General features: G+C 42.5%; 1 protein-coding gene across 1 annotated transcript in view; it reads left to right on the forward strand.

Moving 5' to 3' along the window:
- TTF2 (transcription termination factor 2) overlaps positions 1 to 17,978 on the forward strand; it is a 40,754-nt gene extending 22,776 nt beyond the window's left edge. Inside the window, exons 10-23 of the mRNA XM_040999250.1 lie at positions 304 to 423; positions 1,539 to 1,689; positions 3,411 to 3,516; positions 5,230 to 5,411; positions 6,112 to 6,265; positions 6,579 to 6,670; positions 7,301 to 7,383; positions 7,677 to 7,810; positions 8,998 to 9,168; positions 11,103 to 11,161; positions 11,896 to 12,046; positions 13,064 to 13,146; positions 14,398 to 14,472; positions 16,888 to 17,978. Coding sequence (XP_040855184.1) covers positions 304 to 423; positions 1,539 to 1,689; positions 3,411 to 3,516; positions 5,230 to 5,411; positions 6,112 to 6,265; positions 6,579 to 6,670; positions 7,301 to 7,383; positions 7,677 to 7,810; positions 8,998 to 9,168; positions 11,103 to 11,161; positions 11,896 to 12,046; positions 13,064 to 13,146; positions 14,398 to 14,472; positions 16,888 to 17,032 — 1,706 coding nt within the window. The 3' untranslated portion in view covers positions 17,033 to 17,978. The remainder of the gene's footprint in view (positions 1 to 303; positions 424 to 1,538; positions 1,690 to 3,410; positions 3,517 to 5,229; positions 5,412 to 6,111; positions 6,266 to 6,578; positions 6,671 to 7,300; positions 7,384 to 7,676; positions 7,811 to 8,997; positions 9,169 to 11,102; positions 11,162 to 11,895; positions 12,047 to 13,063; positions 13,147 to 14,397; positions 14,473 to 16,887) is intronic.
- Positions 17,979 to 21,813: the final 3,835 nt, after the last annotated feature.

Here is a 21,813-nt window from a genome sequence, read left to right on the forward strand (position 1 = left end):
CCATGCTAGGTAGGTAACAATATAACATAGAAGCTAGGAGTGAGACCCAAATTAATAGTTCTAAATTTTATAGGAGTAGTAGTGAATGCTTTTGACCTATATCTCAAAATAAATTGCATAGAGGTAGAATTTGTTTCAGTAAGGAAGAGAGAGGATCCACTAGGACAGGCAAAGAGCAGTGACTTGGATGGGGCGGATACCAATGGGGGGAATCAGGGGGACTTGCCTATTGGTGGTTTCTGCTCTCATGCTGGTTCTTTGCTGTTAGTAATTAACTCCTTTAATTTTGTGCTTCTTTTCCAGCGGATGATATGGGCCTGGGAAAAACCCTGACAATGATTGCACTCATCCTGACCCAAAACAATCAAGAGGCCAACAAAGAAAAGGACAAAAGCTTGGCTTTGACATGGCTTTCCAAAGATGGTAGACAAAAAGTGCCTTATGTCACTCCTTCATCATTTGAGCCCCCAGAGAAAGGGAGCTGTTAAATTACACAAGGATACCTTGATCATATTTAATTAATGCTGGAAAGCCTGTATTAGATTTCTTTCCTATGATATTATTTCTGATACTGAGTGTGCTAATTATAAGTGGTCATTTTTTTTTTTCCCTTTTAAAATAAGCTTAGCTTGGTCTGTGATTAAAATAATATAGAGAAAGCTAAGGCTCCAGAAGACTTAGTTTAAGCATAATAGTTATTATTTTTGTTCATATTAATATAAAACTACGTGGTAGATCTGAATTAATGTATTATTTTTTAAGGATCCACTGCAAATTCTTTTAGTCTCTAGTAGAGACTGTTTTCCATGCTTCTGAAATTTCAGACATTTCTAGATTATAGATTGTTTCTTAACCTGTGTTTTGAAAGTGTAATAGCGTTAGAAGTACCTTAAAGACCTTGTTTATTATATATAGGTAACAGCACTAGCAGGTCGTCATGTACACAAGGACAGTTTTCAGGTGGTTAGACAGAGGGGAGCCCCAGGGCTGTGTGCACTGTAGATGTGGGGGTGCTGGCAGAGCACACAGGCACACACAGATGGGAGTGAGGGTCGGGGCGATAGCCCTACCACTCTGTCACTCACTGCTTCTAAAGTCAGCTTTACATATCTTAGAAAAGGCGTTTGTACTTACACTTTAATGTATGAGTGTAATAATAAGTTACTCTTTTCAGAAAAAAAAGGAACAGTACCCCAAGATGTGACCAAGGAGGATCAGGGAACGATCCAGCATTCTTGCTGTGGGCACCGTGTGAGAGCACATTGCCTACTTGGTCACTGCTTCCTTTAGCTTTTTCTTCTACTTTCTTCTTTAGCTTTTTCTTTCTTGTTGACACTTCTACAAAATAAATACTGAATTGTTTTGGTTTAAAAGACCATCTTCTGCGTTTCCTATTCTGTAGACTGTGTGTAGAAAGAACAACAGTTAAAAATATTGATTGTGGGAATAAAGCCAGTAAGGAGAAGAGGCAATGCTTTTAAGAAGTTAAAGGCTATTTAATGAGGATAACTAGGTATTGATTTTCTCTGCCTCTCAAGACTCGGCTGACTTTATCTCCCATGGAACGCTGATCATCTGCCCTGCTTCTCTGATCCATCACTGGAAGAATGAGGTGGAGAAACGTGTGAACAGCAGCAAACTCAGAGTCTGTCTCTACCACGGGCCGCTCCGGACCCAACACGCCAAAGTGTGAGTGCATGAGCATCACATGCAAACTTGTTGACGTTCCCACTCTTTCTCTCTCTCTCTTTTTTTTTTTTTTTTTTTGCTTAGTCAATATGAGTGGTATTTTGTGAAACTGAATGGCCTTGACCCTGGGCTGGGAGAGCAAATGGTATTCTTTTTCTCTGTGATTTGTCACTGTCCCCAACAAAAGCTGCTGTCATGTGAGCAGGGCTGCAGTCCCTGAGTTGTCAGCCAGAAGGCAGTAATATGTCCTGGCAGACAGTGTTCTGCGGGCCTAGTGGCCCAAGCTCTGAATCCAAATTCACATTTGTTTTCTGTGAGTGAGACTAGAACCAACCCAATCTAACAGAGCATTGGGATATCATACTCATGATCAGTTGATATTGGCTGGTTGTGTATATTTTTGTGGCATTATTTTTCACACATCTAAGAGGCTTTAGGCTTACATTTATGGTATTTAAAGTCAACTGTAAATTTTTGAAGGGGGATACTCACAAGAGAAGAAAGGAAATGTTCCCCAGATTGGAGTCTGAGTTGTAGCCTCCATCTTGGTCTTTCAAGGAGTTCTTTGCTGTTGTAATTGTGCTGTGAGGATCAGGGGTGAGAACAGGGTTGTTTCTGAGTAATCTTTGCTCCCAGCCTCTGGTGATGGCTGTTTTATCTCCTAAAAAACATGGCAGCAGTCCTTTGGAAGTAAGCTACCCCACCTGTAACACTGGCACTCTCCTACTGGTGGTCCCTGCAGCAAACAGAAGGTCTCAGGGCGGCATCTGGAGGGGTGCACCTCTTCCCTGGTGTAGGGTACCATACGGTGCTGGCCTTTGTTCTAAACTGTTTAGGGTGAAATAGAGCAGCACTCACTTAATTTGTGCTTTGAGCACAACTGGTTTGCTATCCAGAATACACTGCAGGTCAGGAATCCCTTATCTGATGCTCAGGCCCTGAAGTGCTGTTTTTTGGATTTCAGAATATTTACATAGGTCATATTTGCAGTGTTAACACTCAGAAATCCATTGTTCAGAGCATTCTTGGTTAATATGATCCGAAGGCAGGTTGCAGACATCGCTGTCTCTCTAAATTAGACATGCCATGCTTATCAGAACTATCAAAGTTCTCTGAAATGCACAGTATTAAGCTTTATTAGGAAAATATCTGCTTTTCATTAAGAACCTTTACATGTAAAGGATGGAGGGAAGGTAAGCTGGTAGCTTACAGTAAGCATGCATTTTTAGATGAGCTGGTTTTCACAAATGCACTGTAGAGTGAGGCGAGGGTAGGGAAGGAAGCACTGCTGATATGATGCTTGGAGGGTTTTCTTCTTCCCTGCAACTGCAGTGTCATCCATCTCAAATTAGTATTAAATATTAATTGCCAACCCTATCCCACGTACTGTCCTGGCCAGAGTATATCAAGCTTAATATGACCCTAAGCAAGAGATTTTCCTTTCTGACTCATTGGCTGGGAAGAAGGAGGCTATACTAGCCAAATAGTGCGGTGAGCTACCTGTAAAAATAATCAGGGGTGAGCGATAGGGAAGCCAGCTGGATTAAATTTAATGATTCCAAAATCATGTATGTGTGTGTGTAACAGACACACAGAAGTTAATGAATGCTGCTGTCTGTCCTTCCAGCCACAGGCATTTATGTGGAGAGGTCAACTCCATCTCCAGGTGTCGCATTCTGTAGAGGAATTGTTTACTGCTGCTTTGTGTTGTATCTATGCAGGCTGTCAACATACGACATCGTGATCACTACCTATAGCCTTGTGGCCAAGGAGATCCCTACAAAGAAGCACGAGGGAGAAGTTCCAGGTGCAGAGCTGAGTATAGAGGTGAGGCGTGGGGAAGGCAAGGGAGGTAGAGCTGGAGCCACATGTCCTTTGATGTAAGGCTTTTCATAGCCTTGCCATGGCGAAGGTACCTTCCTGTCAAGTCAGGAATGCTCCAGTCGTTCTACCTGTGGAATGAACAGTTCCTCCCCATGTCCAGATAACCACATCAGTGATGAGAGTTGTAGCTCTGGATATGATAAGGCTCAGTATTCAGTTGTGTTTTAGAACAAAAGATAACAAACTGCATTGCAGTGATGGTAATACATAAATATAGGAAAACCTCTCGTTGCTGTTTTTGTTTTAGAGCATTTGGGATATAGTCGCATGACATTGTTTATTGTGATATTAAAGTTTCATTTCCTGTCTCTCTTCTGCTTCCCAGAAAAAGTCATTGCAAACACTTGGGGCTACAAATGGGCCAAACAACTGGGGCTACACCTGTGCCAAATGATAAGTGATATGGCTAAAGGATAGCCACAGAATGTTGAAAGTTTATCAATGGGTCCCAGGCTCTCAGATGTGCAATGGAAATATTGTGAACCAAAAACTGATCTTCTATATAAGCTTTTATTTTCAGTACAATAAGGTATTCATTGATTTCTCAGGATGCTTCTCTGGCTTATGACCAATTTGACTCCTTCCAGATAAAGAGCCTTCCAGATTTCTCAGTGACTCTTTGTTGTTCTGTGACGTTTTAGGCTCCTCTGCTCGATCCTCCACCCTCTCCCTTCTGTGGCCCTCTCATGCTCAACCACTCCTTGCTGTTCCTGTTCTCCCTCTGAATGAAAGGATATTTATTTTACCCTGCTTCAAGGATCCTTTCTGGATTACTCTCCCAACTCCCCCACAGTTTGCTAGAATGCCTCATCTAGTGCCTCCTGTTTACACAGGTCACACATGCTATTTGGTCAGTAAATGTTGAGCAGTGTGTGAGATGTCCTGTCAGGAATCAGGGATGCATTGTGGACAAACACAGCCAGGTCCCTAGCGCTATAGCTGGAGCTTCTTGTGAGCAGCAAATGGGTCATACACCTGGAGTAAACTTTTAGCACATTTGTAAGGAATTTTAGTGAGATTTAGTAAATATTTTATTGATTGAGTGAATTTTACACACAATGTAGTTCTTACTTTTAGCTTTTGCTCAAGTGTGGGTTTAAAGAATAAATAAAAATTCAAATTTGAAGGTCCTTTACTCTCTGACGTTATGGTCTGAGATTTAAAACAGTACATGTCTACTCTTGGCTACTTTTCCTCAAAATAAATGAATAAATAAATGGAAATGCAGAGAGAAAAGGAAGAAAGAGAGCACCTTTCTGCTGATTTACCCTCCAAATGTCCACAAAGGCCAGCCAGGGCCAGGGCTGGGCTAGAGCCAGGAGCCATGGACCATATGTGGAGCAGGATCCCGGAGCCAGCACCATTGCCTGTGGGAGCTAAGAGCAGGGTCAGGAGTCCCGGAGCAAGCACCGCTGCTTCCGGGAGCTGAGAGCAGGGTCAGGAGCCAGAGCCAGCCCAGCATCCCCAGGCACTTTGGTGCGGAACATGAGTGTCTTAACTGCTAGACTTAGCATCTGTTCCCGTGATTGGCTTCTTACCTCTTATTAAGTGTACCTTGAAGGTAAGAGTGGGTCCTCAATATGTGTTATTTCTCCATCACCTTGAATACCTGTATATTTTCCCTATTGTTCTTTGGTTTCACCTGTGTTTTTCCAGGGCACCTCAACACCTTTGCTTCGAATAGTCTGGGCTCGGATCATATTAGATGAGGCTCACAATGTGAAGAATCCCCGAGTGCAAACATCTATAGCTGTGTGTAAGCTACGAGCCCGTGCCCGTTGGGCCGTTACTGGAACCCCTATTCAAAACAACTTGTTGGATATGTATTCCCTGCTGAAGTGAGTAGTTTCTTTGGAATTATGTGAATGTGAACCTTGTCCATACCCTGCATTGCTGCTTCCTCTCTCATGATGACTCCAGTGTGTGCCAGATGAGTGCATGGAGCAGATGGCATGCCTATCAACCTTGAAACAGCAAGAGAATTAATATTTATGCAAAGAGATCTGTTAACTGACTGCCTGATATAGGACTTTGATTACATCCAGCCCCTGAATATGCAAAAACCTAGGGACAAATTGAATTAAAGGAAACAAAAGTCACTCTTCTATAGTCCAGTGAATGTTTTAGGCCTCTCCGCTCCAAAACACATGGCGTAGGGTCAGTATGACCGTTTATTCGAAGCTGATTTTCAAATGCTTCCTGTTATTCAAGTTAGCCTACACAGAATATTGAATATCTTTGCTAGCCTTTGAAGCTACAGGAATAAATTCTGGCTGTTATATCTCCTGTTGTGAAGATAGAGACATTGTTAAAGGGAAAACTTGGTGTTTTTATAATGTGGTTTTCATTATTGAGTTGAGTCCTTTTGATCTGGGTAACAGAGAGCTTTGCTATGAAATGCAGTCTTAGCAATGGTTAGATGACAGATGTAACAGAAAATCTGATTTGTTTTTCATCTTGTATCTCACTTTGAACCTTTACTCTTTCCTCTGGTACCTGTCCTTCCCTACTCTGCGTCCTTCATCCACAACAAAAAAGATTTCTTCGTTGTTCTCCATTTGATGATTTCAGTCTGTGGAGAAGTCAGGTTGACAATGGTTCAAAGAAAGGAGGAGAGCGGTTAAGTATTTTAACCCAGAGCCTTTTGCTAAGGAGAACAAAAGACCAACTGGATTCCACAGGCAAACCTCTGGTAATCAAATGTGGACCTGTCCTTGCCAGGGGGAGATTGGTGGGGAGGAGGGTGACACTGTTCTTGTCCGTCCTGACTGGGACAGCAGCCAGTTGCCATGCTTCAGGAGCCCAGAGCCTCCCATTTCTCGAGCAGACCCCAGGCTGCAGTTGTGCCTTGATACCGGGGAGCTCTTGTGCTCTGTGTCAAAGTGGCCGTGATTGTGGGCAGGGGTGGAAGCTGCTTGGCAGGGCTTAGCTGGGTTTCTAGTGTCAAGTCTGGGGAATTTGCTATGCGAGATTCAGTCAATTTATGTAAAATCACCTTCCTCCAGGTGATGCTGCCGCAGCGTAAATTTCAGTTGCACCAGTTAGAGCTTTCTGAAGATGAAGAGACTGTATACAGTGTCCTATATGCAAGGTCAAGGTGTGTACAATGACAAAACCCCCTCTCTTTGTGTTGTTTCATTCCTATTATCTGTTAGAAGTGAATCAAGGGTGAAATTAACATAAACCATATTTCTGATATTATTAGTAGGTTGAAAATCTGTATTCCACCTGTTTTTAGTTCCCCTTTCTCCCTCCTTCCCTTCCTTGTGTGTCATACGCACCCTGAAGGCAGAGTTTGGAACCTATTCTTCATTAGTTCCTTGCATGGATATCATAGGCAAGACACCGTGCAGTCAAACTGTGTGGAGCTGCATTGGAGAAGCTGACCTTGGACCGGACATCCAGCGTCTCACTGACACTTAAAGAGCTGCCTTGCTATCCTTCATATTGTCTGTTCCCACCATTTTCTCTGGAGCTCTTGTCCTGTTTTGAATTCCAGCATTATTTTCTCCTACCTTTCATTTCAAGTATAAATATGTTTTTCTGTTTCCTACTTTTTACTTACTAGCTCATTTTTAAAAAGTTTTTGTTTTTTTTAAAGCAGTTGTTTCTTGTGCCTCACCTGTGGGATGGCCATCATTCAAAAATCCTGCCACAAGCACAGTTGAATAGTCCTCACTGTAAACCTGTTTGATCCGTGTTTTTTCTCTCTTCTGATGTGAGGCAGGTCAGCTCTACAGTCCTACTGCAGAAGGCAAGAGAGTGGAAGCAACCAATCAGGAGGAAGTCCTGCTAATCCCTTCAGCAGAGGTAAGCTGTAGAGCTGTCATCATACATTTGGCCGGTCAGAGAAAGCAGGAATCCTTGGTGTCAGAGAGATTGGAGCTTAGTGCAGAATCCTAAACCAAAGTGAAATATACTCATCTGCAAACTTCATACCGGGTGACCAAAACTTGTCGTCTTATAGTACAATCAGGTTTATACGGACAGTCAGCATTTCATTTGGTTTTCTTGGTCTAGAAGTGAGTTAGAACCTGCCTTCTCTGTGTTTCTCTGTGTTAAATCCTGTACTATTTCCTGTGACATGTTTCCCCTCTTGGAAGTGGCCCAGGAGTTCGGGTCCAGTGGGCCAGGGTCCTCCGTGGCTGCAGACTCACCAAGGTCCAGCACCGCGCACATATTGTCCCAGTTGCTGAGACTCCGCCAGTGTTGCTGTCATCTTTCTTTACTGAAGTCGGTAAGAGAAACACCTAACTCAGAGAGGACACTGCAGAAGTCTGTTTGTCTCTTGCACCCAGCATCTGGTCTGCTGGGTCAGAAGAAGCGCTGTTCTGGGTTTCATGGTGGGGTGTTGAGAGCCTTATCATCTAGGCATATTGAAGTCATTTTGAATATAGAGAAATGTCAGTGGAAAGCACCAGCTAGCAAAGTGCAAGAGAAACCAAGTTTTAAGATACCCTGTGGTTTACAAGTCATTTAGCAGCTCACCCTGCTCTGATCACCCTTGGTGCTCATGACAGGATGTTGGCTTATGCCCTGTCTGCTGGCATCCTCTTGTGAGCATAAGGGGGCCTGGGAAATAGCTACCCAAACAGAGTTGTGAAACCATACCCTAAGCTTATTTCCTCTTTCCCCGCACCCATAGTTCCTGTTTTGCAGATTATAAAGCTCTGTGTAAAAAATAAAAGTTTGGTCAACTTGATCAGACATACTGTCTTGCTGTCCGTTTCTTGTGTCTCTTGTCCCCCATTCATTCCTAGGTTGGTTGCAACCCTCGTTGACTGTCCTGCTGGATAGGACAGTGGGGAATAGAGGAGGGACGTTTATTTATTCCATCAGTCTTTGTTAATCTTGATCATTCCCATGGCATGAGAATGGTGTTTTTAATGGTTTCTCTTGTTTTAGACAAACTTTATCTTAGACTGGAAAATGGCATTTTGTTCAAAAGGAAGCCATTTCTGAATGTTTTTTGGCATATCAGAAGGTCATCAAGTTGATTTAGTTATAGGTGTTTTCTGCCTTTAGTTGGTACGGGGATTTTTATGTGTAAAATTCAAATTATTATAGAAAATAAAAAGTTAGCTTCGTGGAAGGAGAAGTATGTTATTTCAGGAGCCATGATAATGTATTTTGACTATCACCAGCTTAATTAATTATATTGTTCTAACTGGGAAGTAACAGAGTCATGTAATCTGGCAAGTTTTTTTAAAGTTTCATCATTTGTTTATCTTTAATCTGGTTAAAAAAAAAAAAACCTACAACAGCAGACCCTCCATGACCAGGGTTTCTCTGGGGATTTTCTGGTGAGGAATTGCAGGACATCTTGGTCTATGCCATGTTGTACAGTGGGAACCTCTGCAGCAAATAGGAAGTGTTGCTGCCTCCTCCACTGCCCAGCTGTCCCTGTCTCTCCATCCTGCTCAGGCCCTGGATCCCACAGAACTAGAGAGCGAAGGCCTCGTCCTCTCCCTGGAAGAGCAGCTCAACGCTCTGACCTTGTCCGAACTCCATGGCCCAGACCGATCACCTACTGTTTCCCTTAATGGCACCTGCTTCAAAGTGGAGCTTTTTGAAGACAAACGAGAGAGTACCAAGGTACTTGTATCACCTTGTTCTGGTAGGGACTAGGATTGCTCCTGCATTGTCCTGTGTGAGGGCACTTCAAGGAGCTCCTGTTGTGCTTATAGAGCTGCAAATCTTAAACTCTGGGTGATGAGATCCTCATTTCATTTCATAAATGACCCAGAAGCTTTATGGCATGGCGGGCATTCAGAGAGAGAAATTCAGGATAATACCAGCTGGCATTAAGGCAGGTTTTCTGTCCTGGGTCGCAGGAGGAGCCTGCCACGTTTATGCTGGGATAGGTTGAACAGAGTAAGCAATTTGTAGAGGGAAAGCTGGAAAGGAGAGCAACAAAGGCTTGATCCTAGGGATCATGTGATACATGTACACGCCAATGGCTGTGGCTCGTTGGAAGGCCTGCATCCACAAACGCTGTGTCCCACATGACCTCCTGTCTTCATTAGTCATCCTGTTTCCAGCGGCACTTTGTAAGGCTGCAGAATGAGGCAGCCTGAGCTCTGCTGAAGCCGGAGTCCTGCCCTGCGTCAGTTGGGAATGTGCTCTGTTATCCTGCATGACCTCCAAGTGAGGCTTCTCTCTCTGTGCAGATCTTAAGCTGCCAGTCCCAGTCTCAACCTCTCTTTTGAAAGGCTTTCTGGAAAAAAAATGTAGCTGGAAAAGAGGTCACTGCCAGGGGAATGGCATTATTTCAGAAATACCTTTTAATTAAAAATTTAAGACATTTACCTGGGTCTTCACTGTGACTAACAGAGAGAAACCTAACAAGCACCAGATGTGATCAGAGTCTATGTTCCGGTGCTTTTATAGCCAGCTGTTGAGTTAAAATGTACATTCCTAATAATGCTATGTTTTTTGTTTAATACTTGAGAAATAATATTCACAAGGCTTCTTCATGTCAGCCCCTAATGAGAGCAAATCACTTATGACTATTTGAAATACAGAAGGTATCTTCTTACCAAAATTTGACCCTACCTCATGAACCATGAATCTACCCCAGGGATGTGGCTTTTCAGAAGCAGGATCTGGTATGGTTAAAGTGTTGTCCAAGGAGGGCATGGGGAGGAATGAGCAGTGCCTAGCACAGCAAGGATCTAGTTTGTTTTTTGTTTTTGTCTTTTTTTTTCAAAGTTAATGACTAGACTTTATATGATGTTTTAAATGTCTGTTTATTTTCATCTGTTTGCAAGGCAGAGTGACAGAGACAGAGGCTGCAATATATCATCCATCCAAATGCCCACAGCAGCCAGGGCTGAGCCAGGCCAAATCTGGGAGCCCAGAACTCCATCTGGGTCTTCCACATAGGTGGCAGGGACCCAAGCACTTAAGCCATCATCTGCTACTTCGCAGCATCCATTTGCAAGAAGTTAACTCAAAAGCGGAGGAGCCATGATTCAAAGTGGCATTCTCATGTGGGATGTGGATATCCTGAGCAGCAGCTTAACCCGCTGCATCAACATCTGCCCATTTCTAAGGAGCATCAAGCCATGGAAGGCGCCTCAGCCAGGGAAGCAAATTAATTAACAAATTTACAGTTCAAACACAGCCTTCTGGATGCAGAGAATGAAATAGATAAGACCATAAACATAGGGGCTGCATTTAGCCAGGCAGTCAAAGCCCCTGGCTCTGTTTCAGATTCTAGCTTTCTGCTTAGTAACTACAGACCGTGAAGACAATGATGCTCAAGTGATGGGATCCCTGCCACCACGTGGGAGTCTGAGTTCCTGGCTCCTAGGTTTGCTCAAGCCCAGCCTTGGTGGTTTCAGGTGTTTGGTGAGTGAACCCATGAATGGAAACTCTTTCTGTCTCTCAAACAAGTAAGTAACAAGGAAATTTAAAAACAAAGACGAGAGCATAGATACAATCCAGGAGACTGAGTGATTTAAGTGAGAGAGCATGGAGAATGATGAATTACTTAAAACAATGCTGTTAATCTAACCTTTTCCCAGATAACATCTCTGTTGGCAGAACTGGAGGCAATCCGAAGCAATTCAAAGTCCCAAAAGAGGTAAATATATTACTGCATCATCCAAATATTAGTAGTAATGAATTAGGAACAATTGGTATTGCCGATAGTCACAAATCCTGTCTTTATTCATCAAGGACCCAAGTCGTGCTCAGCAAAAGACCACTGAGCTCATAAGCCAGCTCCCGTGTGATTTCTAATTAAGATATCCTGTGGCACAGACTGGAAAGGCCCTCCATGGAGGGTGAGGCGGGCTTAGCATTTGGAGAAGCTCTTAAAGGAGAGAAGTGCAGGGTGCAGTCAGAGCAAGGGAGCAGACGGGCAAGTCCCTGAGAAGCGCCAGGACTGCTGCTCATGTCTTGAGCAGGCTGCTTGGATACAATGGGGTCTGCTTCATCAGTTGTTAGACTTTACATATATATGCCACATCTGCATGTGGGGAACAGATATGTGAAATACTTATGTCTAAAAAATGTAACATTTGGATGATAACATTGCCTTGGGGGCTGGGGAAGCTCTAGCCGCTTGTTCTGGCTGGCATAGGGAGGGGCTGGTGCACCTTTCCTGTGGAACCACAGGTCTCTGCATAAGTACTGGGAAGCAGAGCTGGAGCTGTCACTTTAGCCACCACTGTGATCTTATAGTGGAACCCAAGCACGAGCATTTCCCCATGGGCAGCAGGGTGACAAGGACCGCAAGGCTGTGTAAGGAGTTTGATCTATTTTGGAAGCATGTTTTTTTTGCTTGTTTGTTTTTAATATTGTCCTTCTTTCCAGTGTTATTGTCTCTCAGTGGACCAGCATGCTCAGAGTTGTAGCATTTCACCTCAAGAGGCATGGACTGACTTATGCCACCATCGATGGTTCCATCAACCCCAAACAGAGAATGGATTTGGTGGAAGCATTTAACCGCTCCAGCAGCCCTCAGGTATCAACTGGCCACATCCGAGCTGTATAATAAACAAATTGTTCTCAGAGAATCACATAGTGACTCAAAGATATTCACAGTATAGGAACTGGCATGTGGCACATAGGATTAGTCTGCCACGAGGTGCCAGCATCGTGTATTAGAGTGTCAGTTTGAATCCTGCTTGCTCTGATCCAGCTCTGACCCTAACTAATGCACCTGGGAAAGCAGTGGAAGCTGGCCCAAGTACTTGGACCTTTGACATCTGTGTGAGAGACTAGTTTGGAATTCCTGGTTCCTGGCTTCAGCCTAGCCCGGCCCGGCCATTGTGACTGTGTGGGTCTTGAACCAGCAGATGGAAGATGTAAGACTCTCACTCTGTGACTCTTTCAAGTAAAATAAAATGAAAGAAAAAGATGTTTATAGCCCTGGACTACAGTGTTTCCAATTTATTAGACAGCTATTGCGTTGCTTACCAAAATGTGCAACTACTATAAAGAGAATAAATATGAAGATTAAAAGGTGAAGAGGAGCAGAATTGACGAGGATCAGGAGAAGCATTGAGGAAGAGGCAAGCACTGATTTCAACATGAGGAAATAATGAAAGAGATGGAAAGCAAATCCATTTGACAGTAGATAATAAGGATTAAGAAAGCATAAATAGGCAAGAAAAGTATTCTCACAATGGAGGGGAAGGGACTAATGGAACAGACATATCTGGTTAATGGAAAGTTGATTGGCCTGACAATTCCCAGGACTCTAAGTTACAGTATTTGTGTATTTTGGCAGACACAAAATATATTTGGGAATTGACAACAACAACAACAACAAAAAAACACATGTGATGTGAGAATGTTTTCAACAGTGAGACATGTGAGATGACTTCTTAATGTTTCAAAACATGCATGTTTGTAAAAGCTAAAGGAAATTTGATAGGAGCACGTTGATCTTGGATTTGAACCTGAAACAGAAGAGGGATGTATTGGGAGAATGAATCTTTAAAAAGTTAATAGTGTTTTGTTTTGTTCTGTTTCGAAGGTTATGCTAATCTCCCTCTTGGCTGGAGGTGTTGGTCTAAATCTGACTGGAGCAAACCATCTTTTTCTTCTGGACATGCACTGGTAACAATGCTGGCTGGTTCTTGAGTTGTCAGAGCACAGCGGGAAGGCCAGCGGTCTAGAGGGATGATGGGCACTGCTAACCTGTCACAGTGAAAGTGCTCTGTGTCACGGAGATGTCTCTGTGCAAACAGGTCTAAACAGAGAAAAGGCCTAGTTGGCCTCACTGAATTCCTGAGCTGGTAAGCCTTCAAATGGCTACTGAAAACAGCTTGTCCACTGTATTGTTGATATAACGTGCTTCCATGGAAACTGAGAGCACAGCTTTCCTTGTGGCTAAGAGCTATCACCACCAAGTTTTACCTCTTCTACAGTACATCATATTCCAGCCAAATGTGTTGAGTTCCAAGGGCACTCAACTTTAACGAAGAGGGAAAACCAGTACTGCCCAGGGAAAAGGAATTTTCTAATTCTATTAAGATACACTAAATACATATTCCATGGATTTGTTGTGTGTGTCCGTATCTGGAGCATATCTGTTCTGGATAGAGCATGCCTGAGTTCATGGATTGCAAGGGGAGAGAGTCATATTAGCCCACAATTCTGGGTTTTAATTGTACCCCCCCAGGGATTGCAGACACTTTGGGGTGTCGTTGGTTCCAGTTTACAGGAAGCCCAAATTGGTACAAACAGGCCAGCCTGGCATTACTATGCAGAAGAATGTCTTTTGTCTGACTAGAACTCCCTCATACCTGAAAGAGAGAGAGAGAGAGAGAGAGAGAGGAGAAGCCTGCTGAAGAAGGAAGCAAGTTAAATCTCTTTAGTTGAATCGTAGGATATGAAAGTTTGAAAAATGTTAAGTATCCAAGATTATTTGCCTTCACATTTGTAAGGAGGCATCCAGAACCTTCAGGTTATGTAACTTCCCCAAGGTCATCTAGGTAGCTGGAACAGATTAGAACCAGAATTGAATCCTGATTCCTCTCTCTTTATTGATTATTGTCAACCAATGGTAGGGTGCTGAAAGCTATTCATAGTAGGATCCCAATTTCTCATTTGAGAGCAGGATGATTTCACATTAGTCTGAAGCCAGTTTATCCCATGGCAAAGGTCAACAAACATTCTGTAAATATTTCAGCCTTTGGAAGCTATATGGCTTTCTATCATATATTTTTTGTGTTCTACTTCATTTCCTTAAGTCATCTTAAAAATATAACAAACACTCTTCGCTGAAGATCCATGCAAAAACCGTGTGTGTGTTGCCATCCCTAGTCTAGGATGTCAGCACATTTAAGCTTTGCCTTTCTGCGACAGGAACCCGTCACTTGAAGATCAAGCATGTGACCGAATTTACCGAGTCGGGCAGCAGAAAGATGTTGTCATCCACAGGCAAGTAAGGGCCCCATGACGCTTCCCAACTCTGCTTATTGTAAGGGTCTTTCTTGGGAAGTGCTGCCATGGGTAGAGTACGTGATGATCGCTTACTGAGGACGCTCCTGAAGCTCCACCCCAGACTTGCAGCAGTCAGAAGGGAGACAAGCAGTAGGGCTAACCTTGGAGCTGATCACCGCAGAAGAACACATTAGTGTGATGGTGAGCTGTAACTCAGTCAGGGTGGCCCATGAAAGGACCCACCTGTCTTTTAACGTTTCATTTCATACATACAGAAAAGTTGCAAGAATAGTTATGAGAAATTTGCATATGCTGCCTGTATGTGCATAAACTTTCTGGGCTTTTTGAGAGTAAATTGCATCCAGAATTCCTCCTTATTAAGTACCTTAATGTGTATTTACCAACAATATGGATTTTTTTTTACATAACCACAAAAAAAGATGATCAAAGTAAAGGCATTGGCATTCATGTATTAAGGTTCTCTTGTTTTGAGCTGTCCTTCTCAGCAGAAAAAAGCCCAAATTCCTAGTAGGGTACAGTTGCCAAGCCTGTCGTCTTGGGTTTGAAATCCTAACTCAGCTTGTGTGTGTGTGTGTGTGTGTGTGTGTGTGTGTGTGTGTGTGTGTGTGTGTGTGTGTTGACCCTGGCAGTTTTGAAGAGCTGGTTCCAATGCTAGCTATTTTTATAGACCATTCCTCTGAGACCCTCCTGTCTTTAAAAACAATAAAACCTGCCTTAGTGCTATAATCTACTCTTAATGGCTCTTCATCCTTTCCATTGATGAAGAAAGTTTTCTGAAGTCACTGTATGTCTCTGCTAGTATATCTCCCATCCACTGCTTTGCCCTTGCAAACCACCCTTCATGCTGCTCCAGTGAAACTGCCCTTGTTGAAGGAGAACAAAGACTCCCAACTTTTGCAAAATGATGACTGGTATCTTTCCTATCTTCAGCTCTTACCTCTACTCACTCCGTATGCCTCCCTTTAAAAATTCTGACCACTCCAGTAGGTCTAAAATTTGCATCTCCAGTTCCAAGGTCTCCTAAACATCACCTGCTTGGATATCAGATCCCTGCCAAACATCTGACTTCAGTTGCCACATTCTTATCCATTACTCGTGCAGTCATCATGTATGCAGCTCAGACGACCTATTGAGCACTGCTGTTGAGCACACAATTACATGTTTCAGGGACTCAGGCTGAAATTGTTTCTTTCATCCTATCACCTTGAGTCTATTCTTCTGTACTTCTTGTTGTTAGGAATAATATTCCTGCTTCTCTAATCATATAGCCAGAAACTAGATCCTACCTCCTCACCTTTCATATCCCAGGTCTTTTAATTGTATTATCTAAATGTTTCTGATAGTCCCCTCTTCCCCAGACCTGCCATCTTCATTTTTCCAGCTCTGGTGACTGCTGTTGACATCAGATTGTGTCATTCCAGTCTTTACATTCTTCAGTAGCTCTCACTTTTGGATAAAATAACTGTCTTTGATGACATGCACAGAACTCAGTCTGCTATCTGGAAAACCTTTGTTTATCCCACAAATCATACATTAAGAGTAAACCCATACCTCTGTAATGGAGCCTTCCCTGAAATGCTTTGGGAAAATTTCCTTTGCTTTCTTTTGTACATCGGACATACTTCTGTAATATTAACCACGTCATATTATTCTTGTTTAATTTTCATGTCTGTCTTCAGAGCAAAACATTCTCTGTTCCCATACTCAGCATGGTATGTGGTATATACCAAATGCCTAATCAGTACTTGTTGAATGATTGGAAGAATGATAACAGTGGCATTTCCTTGGTTTGAAAAGCCTGTTTTCAATATCAAACAGCCAAAAAATTAAACACTGTACTTATTAAACTATTAGCATAGATATTTAGCAGGAATTTAACAACCTTTGAGGCATCTGGCCTGTCAAATAGAATTTTTTATGTGAAAATTGACTCTTTGCTTTTACATACTTGGGCTTCCTTAATTACCTTTATTATAGAAAGAAATTAAGGGACTGGCATTGTGATGGAGCAAGTAAAAGCCGTAGCCTGTGATGCCAGCGTCCCTTATGGGTGCTGTTCATGCCCCAGCTGCTCTACTTCTGATCTAGCTCCCTGTTAATGTCCTACAAAAAAGCAATGGAAGGTGGCTCAAGTGTTTAGGTGGCATCCATGTAGGAGATCAGGATGATTTCTAAGAGAGATTGGGAGAGAGAAGTGAGAAGTATTTCAGTCCATTATATGGACATGTATTTAGTCCAGGTTATTTGGAACCCATAAATGTGGAATTCTCAACTAAGCTGAAGAAAACCTGAAGAAACCTCATTAAAAGCAAAAGTTGAAGTTTGGATATGTTACTAGATATGCTGCTTTGGATTTTTGATAGTTTATAAAACAAAACCATTGTTTTTCAGATTTGTGTGTAAGGGGACAGTGGAAGAGAAGATTTTGCAGCTCCAAGAGAAGAAGAAAGATTTGGCCAAGCAGGTTCTATTAGGTTCTGGAGAATCTGTCACCAAGCTCACCCTGGCTGACCTCAAAGTCCTTTTTGGCATATAACCATGCTTCCTGAGCATGTAACACTGCCGTCGCTGGCTTGCATTAGGACCTGGGAATGACCACTTAACCATGGTCCTTGGGTTTTGCTCTTGGCATTCTGTTTCACCTTCAAGCCTTACCCCCTCCTCAACATGAAGCATAATCTAGAGCTGAGAGTACATGTTGGCTAGCCAATCAACATATTTAATGTGTGGCACAACAACCAGTTTCTTATTAACATAAAGGGAGATATTTTGGAGAACAACTCTGGCAGAACTGTAAATAAGCCCCATGAACACCGCAGGTTGGCTTTTTCTTCTCACCTTTTGGGAGAGCTGGTGTTGTTACCATCTCACCCCATCTCTTGTCTCAGCTTGCCCAGCACACTGCCCCCATCGTCATCTTTTGGTGACGGGCAGAGTAGATCACTATGGCCAGCCAGCCATTTCAATGCAGCTGTCTCAATCCAGGAAGTTAGTTGCTCCTCCTGGGCTGAAGATCAAGGGAATTCTTTGTATGAAGGCACTTCAAAAATTTGTGGAAAATGGAACTAGAATATGTTTATTTTGGTGCAAAGATGTTTGAAATCTGTGCATATTTTTTCATAATGGACATTTCCTCTGAGTTTTCTGAAGTCCCTTCATGTACAAACTGCGTTGAATATCATTGTATCATCTACTGTCAGGGTTATCATTTAGTAGTGTATCATCTTGATATTAGTGTGTGTCACTAGTAGTATTGGTTACCATCATGTCACTTAACATCATTGCACTATTTAGTATTTTTATCATGTAACATGTGGCATAATTTAATATTTTTATAATCTAACAGTATTTTTGTTACAAGTTTACAGTGTTTTTAGAATTCAGTATCATTTCCTTTTGTGTCATTTGGTGGTGACATCATTGTGTCTTTAGTATTTGTATTATCATTGACATGATTTAATAAACATCTCTGACCATGTAAACAGGGGCAGTGCTGTATGTTCACTCCATTTCCTCCTCTTCTGGGCTACTCAAGAGGTTCTCCCAGTTGTCACTGCAGCCATGTTACCATCCTGAGACTCAGCCACCTTCTACAACTTTCCAAATATGCTTCATGTTGTTTCTTCCTTATCCTGCTGGGTACAAAGGAACTAATGGAAGACTAGGACCCTCAGGATGGTGAATCTATTGGCTCAGGGGTTCTTAACTAGCTCTTAGCTGTGAACACTCAAGTGGTATGCATAACAAAGCTTTCCCCACATGCACCCCCCTCCTTACTTCACCTTACCTGCATTATCATGACACAATTGAGAAGTAATTTTTTTAAGCTACTGAAGTGAGGTATTTGAGTTGTTACATAGCAATTAGCAATCTGACACAAACATTTGAGACTGTTATATTTCAGGATGCTTTAGATTTTCTTATTTTCGTTAGAAATCCTTCCCCCCCCAAAATTCTTAACCATTACTCTATCACACTGGGCCCGCCCCCCCAAATTCTTAATTCCAGGGCCAGCATTGTGGCACAGTAGGCTAAGCTATCACCTATAATGCCAGCATTCCATATGAGCACCAATTCAAGATCCAGCTGCTCCACTTCCATTGCAGCTCCCTGCAATGTGCCTGGAAAAGCAGAAGATGGCCCAAGTCATTGGACTTCTCTTACCCATGAGGGAGACCCAGATGAAGTTCCTAGCTCCTGAATTAAGTCTGTCCTGGCCCTGGCTACCGTAGCCACTTGGGGAATGAATGAGTAAACTAGCAGAGAGGAGCAAAGCTCTCCCTGCTTCCTCTCCCTACCTCCTCTGTAATTCTGTTTTGTTTTTGTTGTTTTTTTAAGATACATTTTTACTTTAAAGGTAAAACTACAAAGAGAAATAATTCCTCCTCAAATAAAATATTTCTAACTTTGAGTTGGGTTAGGAGAAAAACTCTAAGTTAGCCTAATCCCAGCATAGTCCGATGGAAACACTGGAGCCTGTTTAAGCAAAGATTCCCGAGAACAAGATCAGAAAGCTTATAAAGTTAAGGACAATGTTTGGTGGGGAGAATTTTTGGTGTGTAACTTGGGAAGAATATGAACTTTTCTGCACTTTGCTTTCCTTATTTGTAGGATAGTCCTTGCTTTCGGAACTCAGCAACTACACTGTGGACCCTGATAAATGCAGTAAAGGAAAGAGGTGCAAGTGCCCTCTTAAAATGCTGTTACATCAACATAAGATGGACTCACCTAAGAAGCACAGCTTACAAGCCAGTTAGAATGTACAAACCTGGTTCAGCCATTGCTAAAATTATATAAAAATAGGCTAGTTAGATTCCTTTGGCATCTTGGGCCTTCCATGTGTAAGCTGTGTGGATTAGCATGTATGAGTGGTCTTCACAAGTTCCTGCAAACCACATTATGAAAAAGACTACATTGATGTAAAAATTCTTTTGTGCCAAAATAGCTCTTTTTCAGACAGCTTCACATCTCATATTCTACCAGAATTTAATAACACTTATGCACACTATAGCTTGTTTACCCAGGTAGATTAGTAGTATTGTCAATCAGAAGCTAGCAAGATGACCCTTATCAGTGTCCATTTGTTTAGGGGAGAGGATGTCTTAACTTTCAGGTTCAAGTTTTCTGGCTTCTGGTTTGGAGAGGCACACAGGAATTACAACTTATAACTTTTAAGATATTCAGAGCCCACTGACACAGGTAATCTCTAGAAGATGGATCGCTCTAGGAATCCAGGTATTAGATAAACATTTCTCTGAATGTTCTGATTGTAAGCTAGCAGAGCTGTCTAATTACTGTCTTGAGTAGGTGAGATGCTATCAGTGTCATTTGGATGAGGAACAAGTTGGCATCATTGTCCTGAACGGAAAGAGTGTATCAAGTGTGTATTTGATCCCAATCCTGAGATGTAAATGTCTCATTATGAACTAACAGGAGTGTCATTCTGGTGTCTGTCTCAGGTTTGTGTTTGCTTTAGTTGGCCTCTGGGGCAATTTCTCGGGGTCTGCCTATGACAAGGCAGGTCTTTGCACCCTCTAGCCTTGGTGAGCTATTGCACAGAGATCTGCCAGCACCAGCTTGCTTGCCTGTATGTGACACCACTACTGCTGCATTTTTATTTCACCACTACCTCCCCAGGTGGGCATGGATGGTGTGCCTTTGGGGACAAAAATGCCACTCAGTGGGGCCTGACATCAGAATGCCTTGGGAGAACTGGATTTACAAGGTGGGATGTGGTGCTGGTATTTGTCATACCCTGAATATCTAGGAAAGGGAAGGAAGAAAAAACTGAACAGCTAAAAATAATTAGAATAGAAACTCAGAATTGTTTAGCACATAACCCAGATTTAAATATTTACATATTTTCATTCGTAAAAATGAAATCAAGGTCATTTACAGTGCAAAGTGCTTTAGGAATCAGCTTGAGAATGAAGATGGAGCTGAAAACAGCCTAACCCCTAGGAGGGGCACGGAGATGGGTACGTAGCTATATTGCTATCTGGAGTCCTTTTTACCTAGAATCCACAGCTCAAACTTGTGTTGACAGAGTATGTAAGAAAGGAAGAGGAGAATCCTACTTCTGCTGTTTAATTATTCACACACTAGTTTAAAAATACATAATGAGTTTATTATGTGCCAGACACTAATGGGCTGTGGAGATGCTAGGGTATGCAAAACTGACATGATCCTGTGTTCCTGTGGCCTGGTGGCCAGTAAGCAAGACAGGCGAGAATGAAATAGTCACAGAAGGCTGTGAGACAGGATTGTGATGGCAGTGATAAAGTGTATGGAGCCAGAGCACACAGACAGGTGTGTCCCAGGCACCAGAGGTCTTTGGAGAAGTGATTAACTGCAGTCAATGCATAGGAGCTAACAAGACAGACTACAATGCCTTTTCCTGCATTCTGTTCCTACTTAGCACCCACTTCATCAAACCACCTCTTAATTTAATCAAACCCAATACCCAGGTATGCATCTTTGGGCAAAGTTGAGCTCCAACTGCATTTTTGAGATCAGAGAACAGATGGACTGACAGGTTTATGTGTATATTTACCATCCAAGATGATTGAGGTGTTTATCCTGTTAGAACATCCCAGAGGACTGAGGCTCTAATTTGTAGCTCTTTTCTCTTACCTGTTACACTAGGGGTATCCTCAGAACTCAAAGGCGATTTCTGAGGCACACTGCTAAGATAATTCTTACATACTCACCTTCCGCACTCCTCACCCTGCAGTCTTGAATTTATCCTGTTAGAACATCCCAGAGGACTGAGGCTCTAATTTGTAGCTCTTTTCTCTTACCTGTTACACTAGGGGTATCCTCAGAACTCAAAGGCGATTTCTGAGGCACACTGCTAAGATAATTCTTACATACTCACCTTCCGCACTCCTCACCCTGCAGTCTTGAATTCTGGAGATCAGTCACACTGGTCTTTCAGCTGGCGGGGCAGTTGAGTTGAGACTTCACTGGGCAGGCAAAGGAGCAGCCTCCATGTTTCATTCCCATAAACTTCAGATCCTGACAACATTTTACTGCTTAAAGGCTAAGGCATCAGCTAGAAACTCAAGGCCTTAAGCAAATTTTCTATAGTAGTATTGTTGGTTACTGAAACTAACTGAAATAAATAAATGGTGGCTTTTTTTTAACCTTTTTTTTTAAGTCGGTCAAAGATACATGGGGAAGATGATGTAATATAATAAACTCTTCATGGCAAGCAGTTCCCTAGATGGCTGACGTAACTGGAAAAATCAAGGCTAGTCCCTCAGGTGCATTTAATTTATCCAACAGGTTTAAGAGAAGGCTTAGGTTTTCTCCCAA

This window comes from Ochotona curzoniae, unplaced genomic scaffold (genome assembly GCF_017591425.1).
Source record: "Ochotona curzoniae isolate NIBS_2020 unplaced genomic scaffold, NIBS_Ocur_1.0 scaffold_1037, whole genome shotgun sequence".
Lineage (NCBI taxonomy): Eukaryota > Metazoa > Chordata > Mammalia > Lagomorpha > Ochotonidae > Ochotona > Ochotona curzoniae.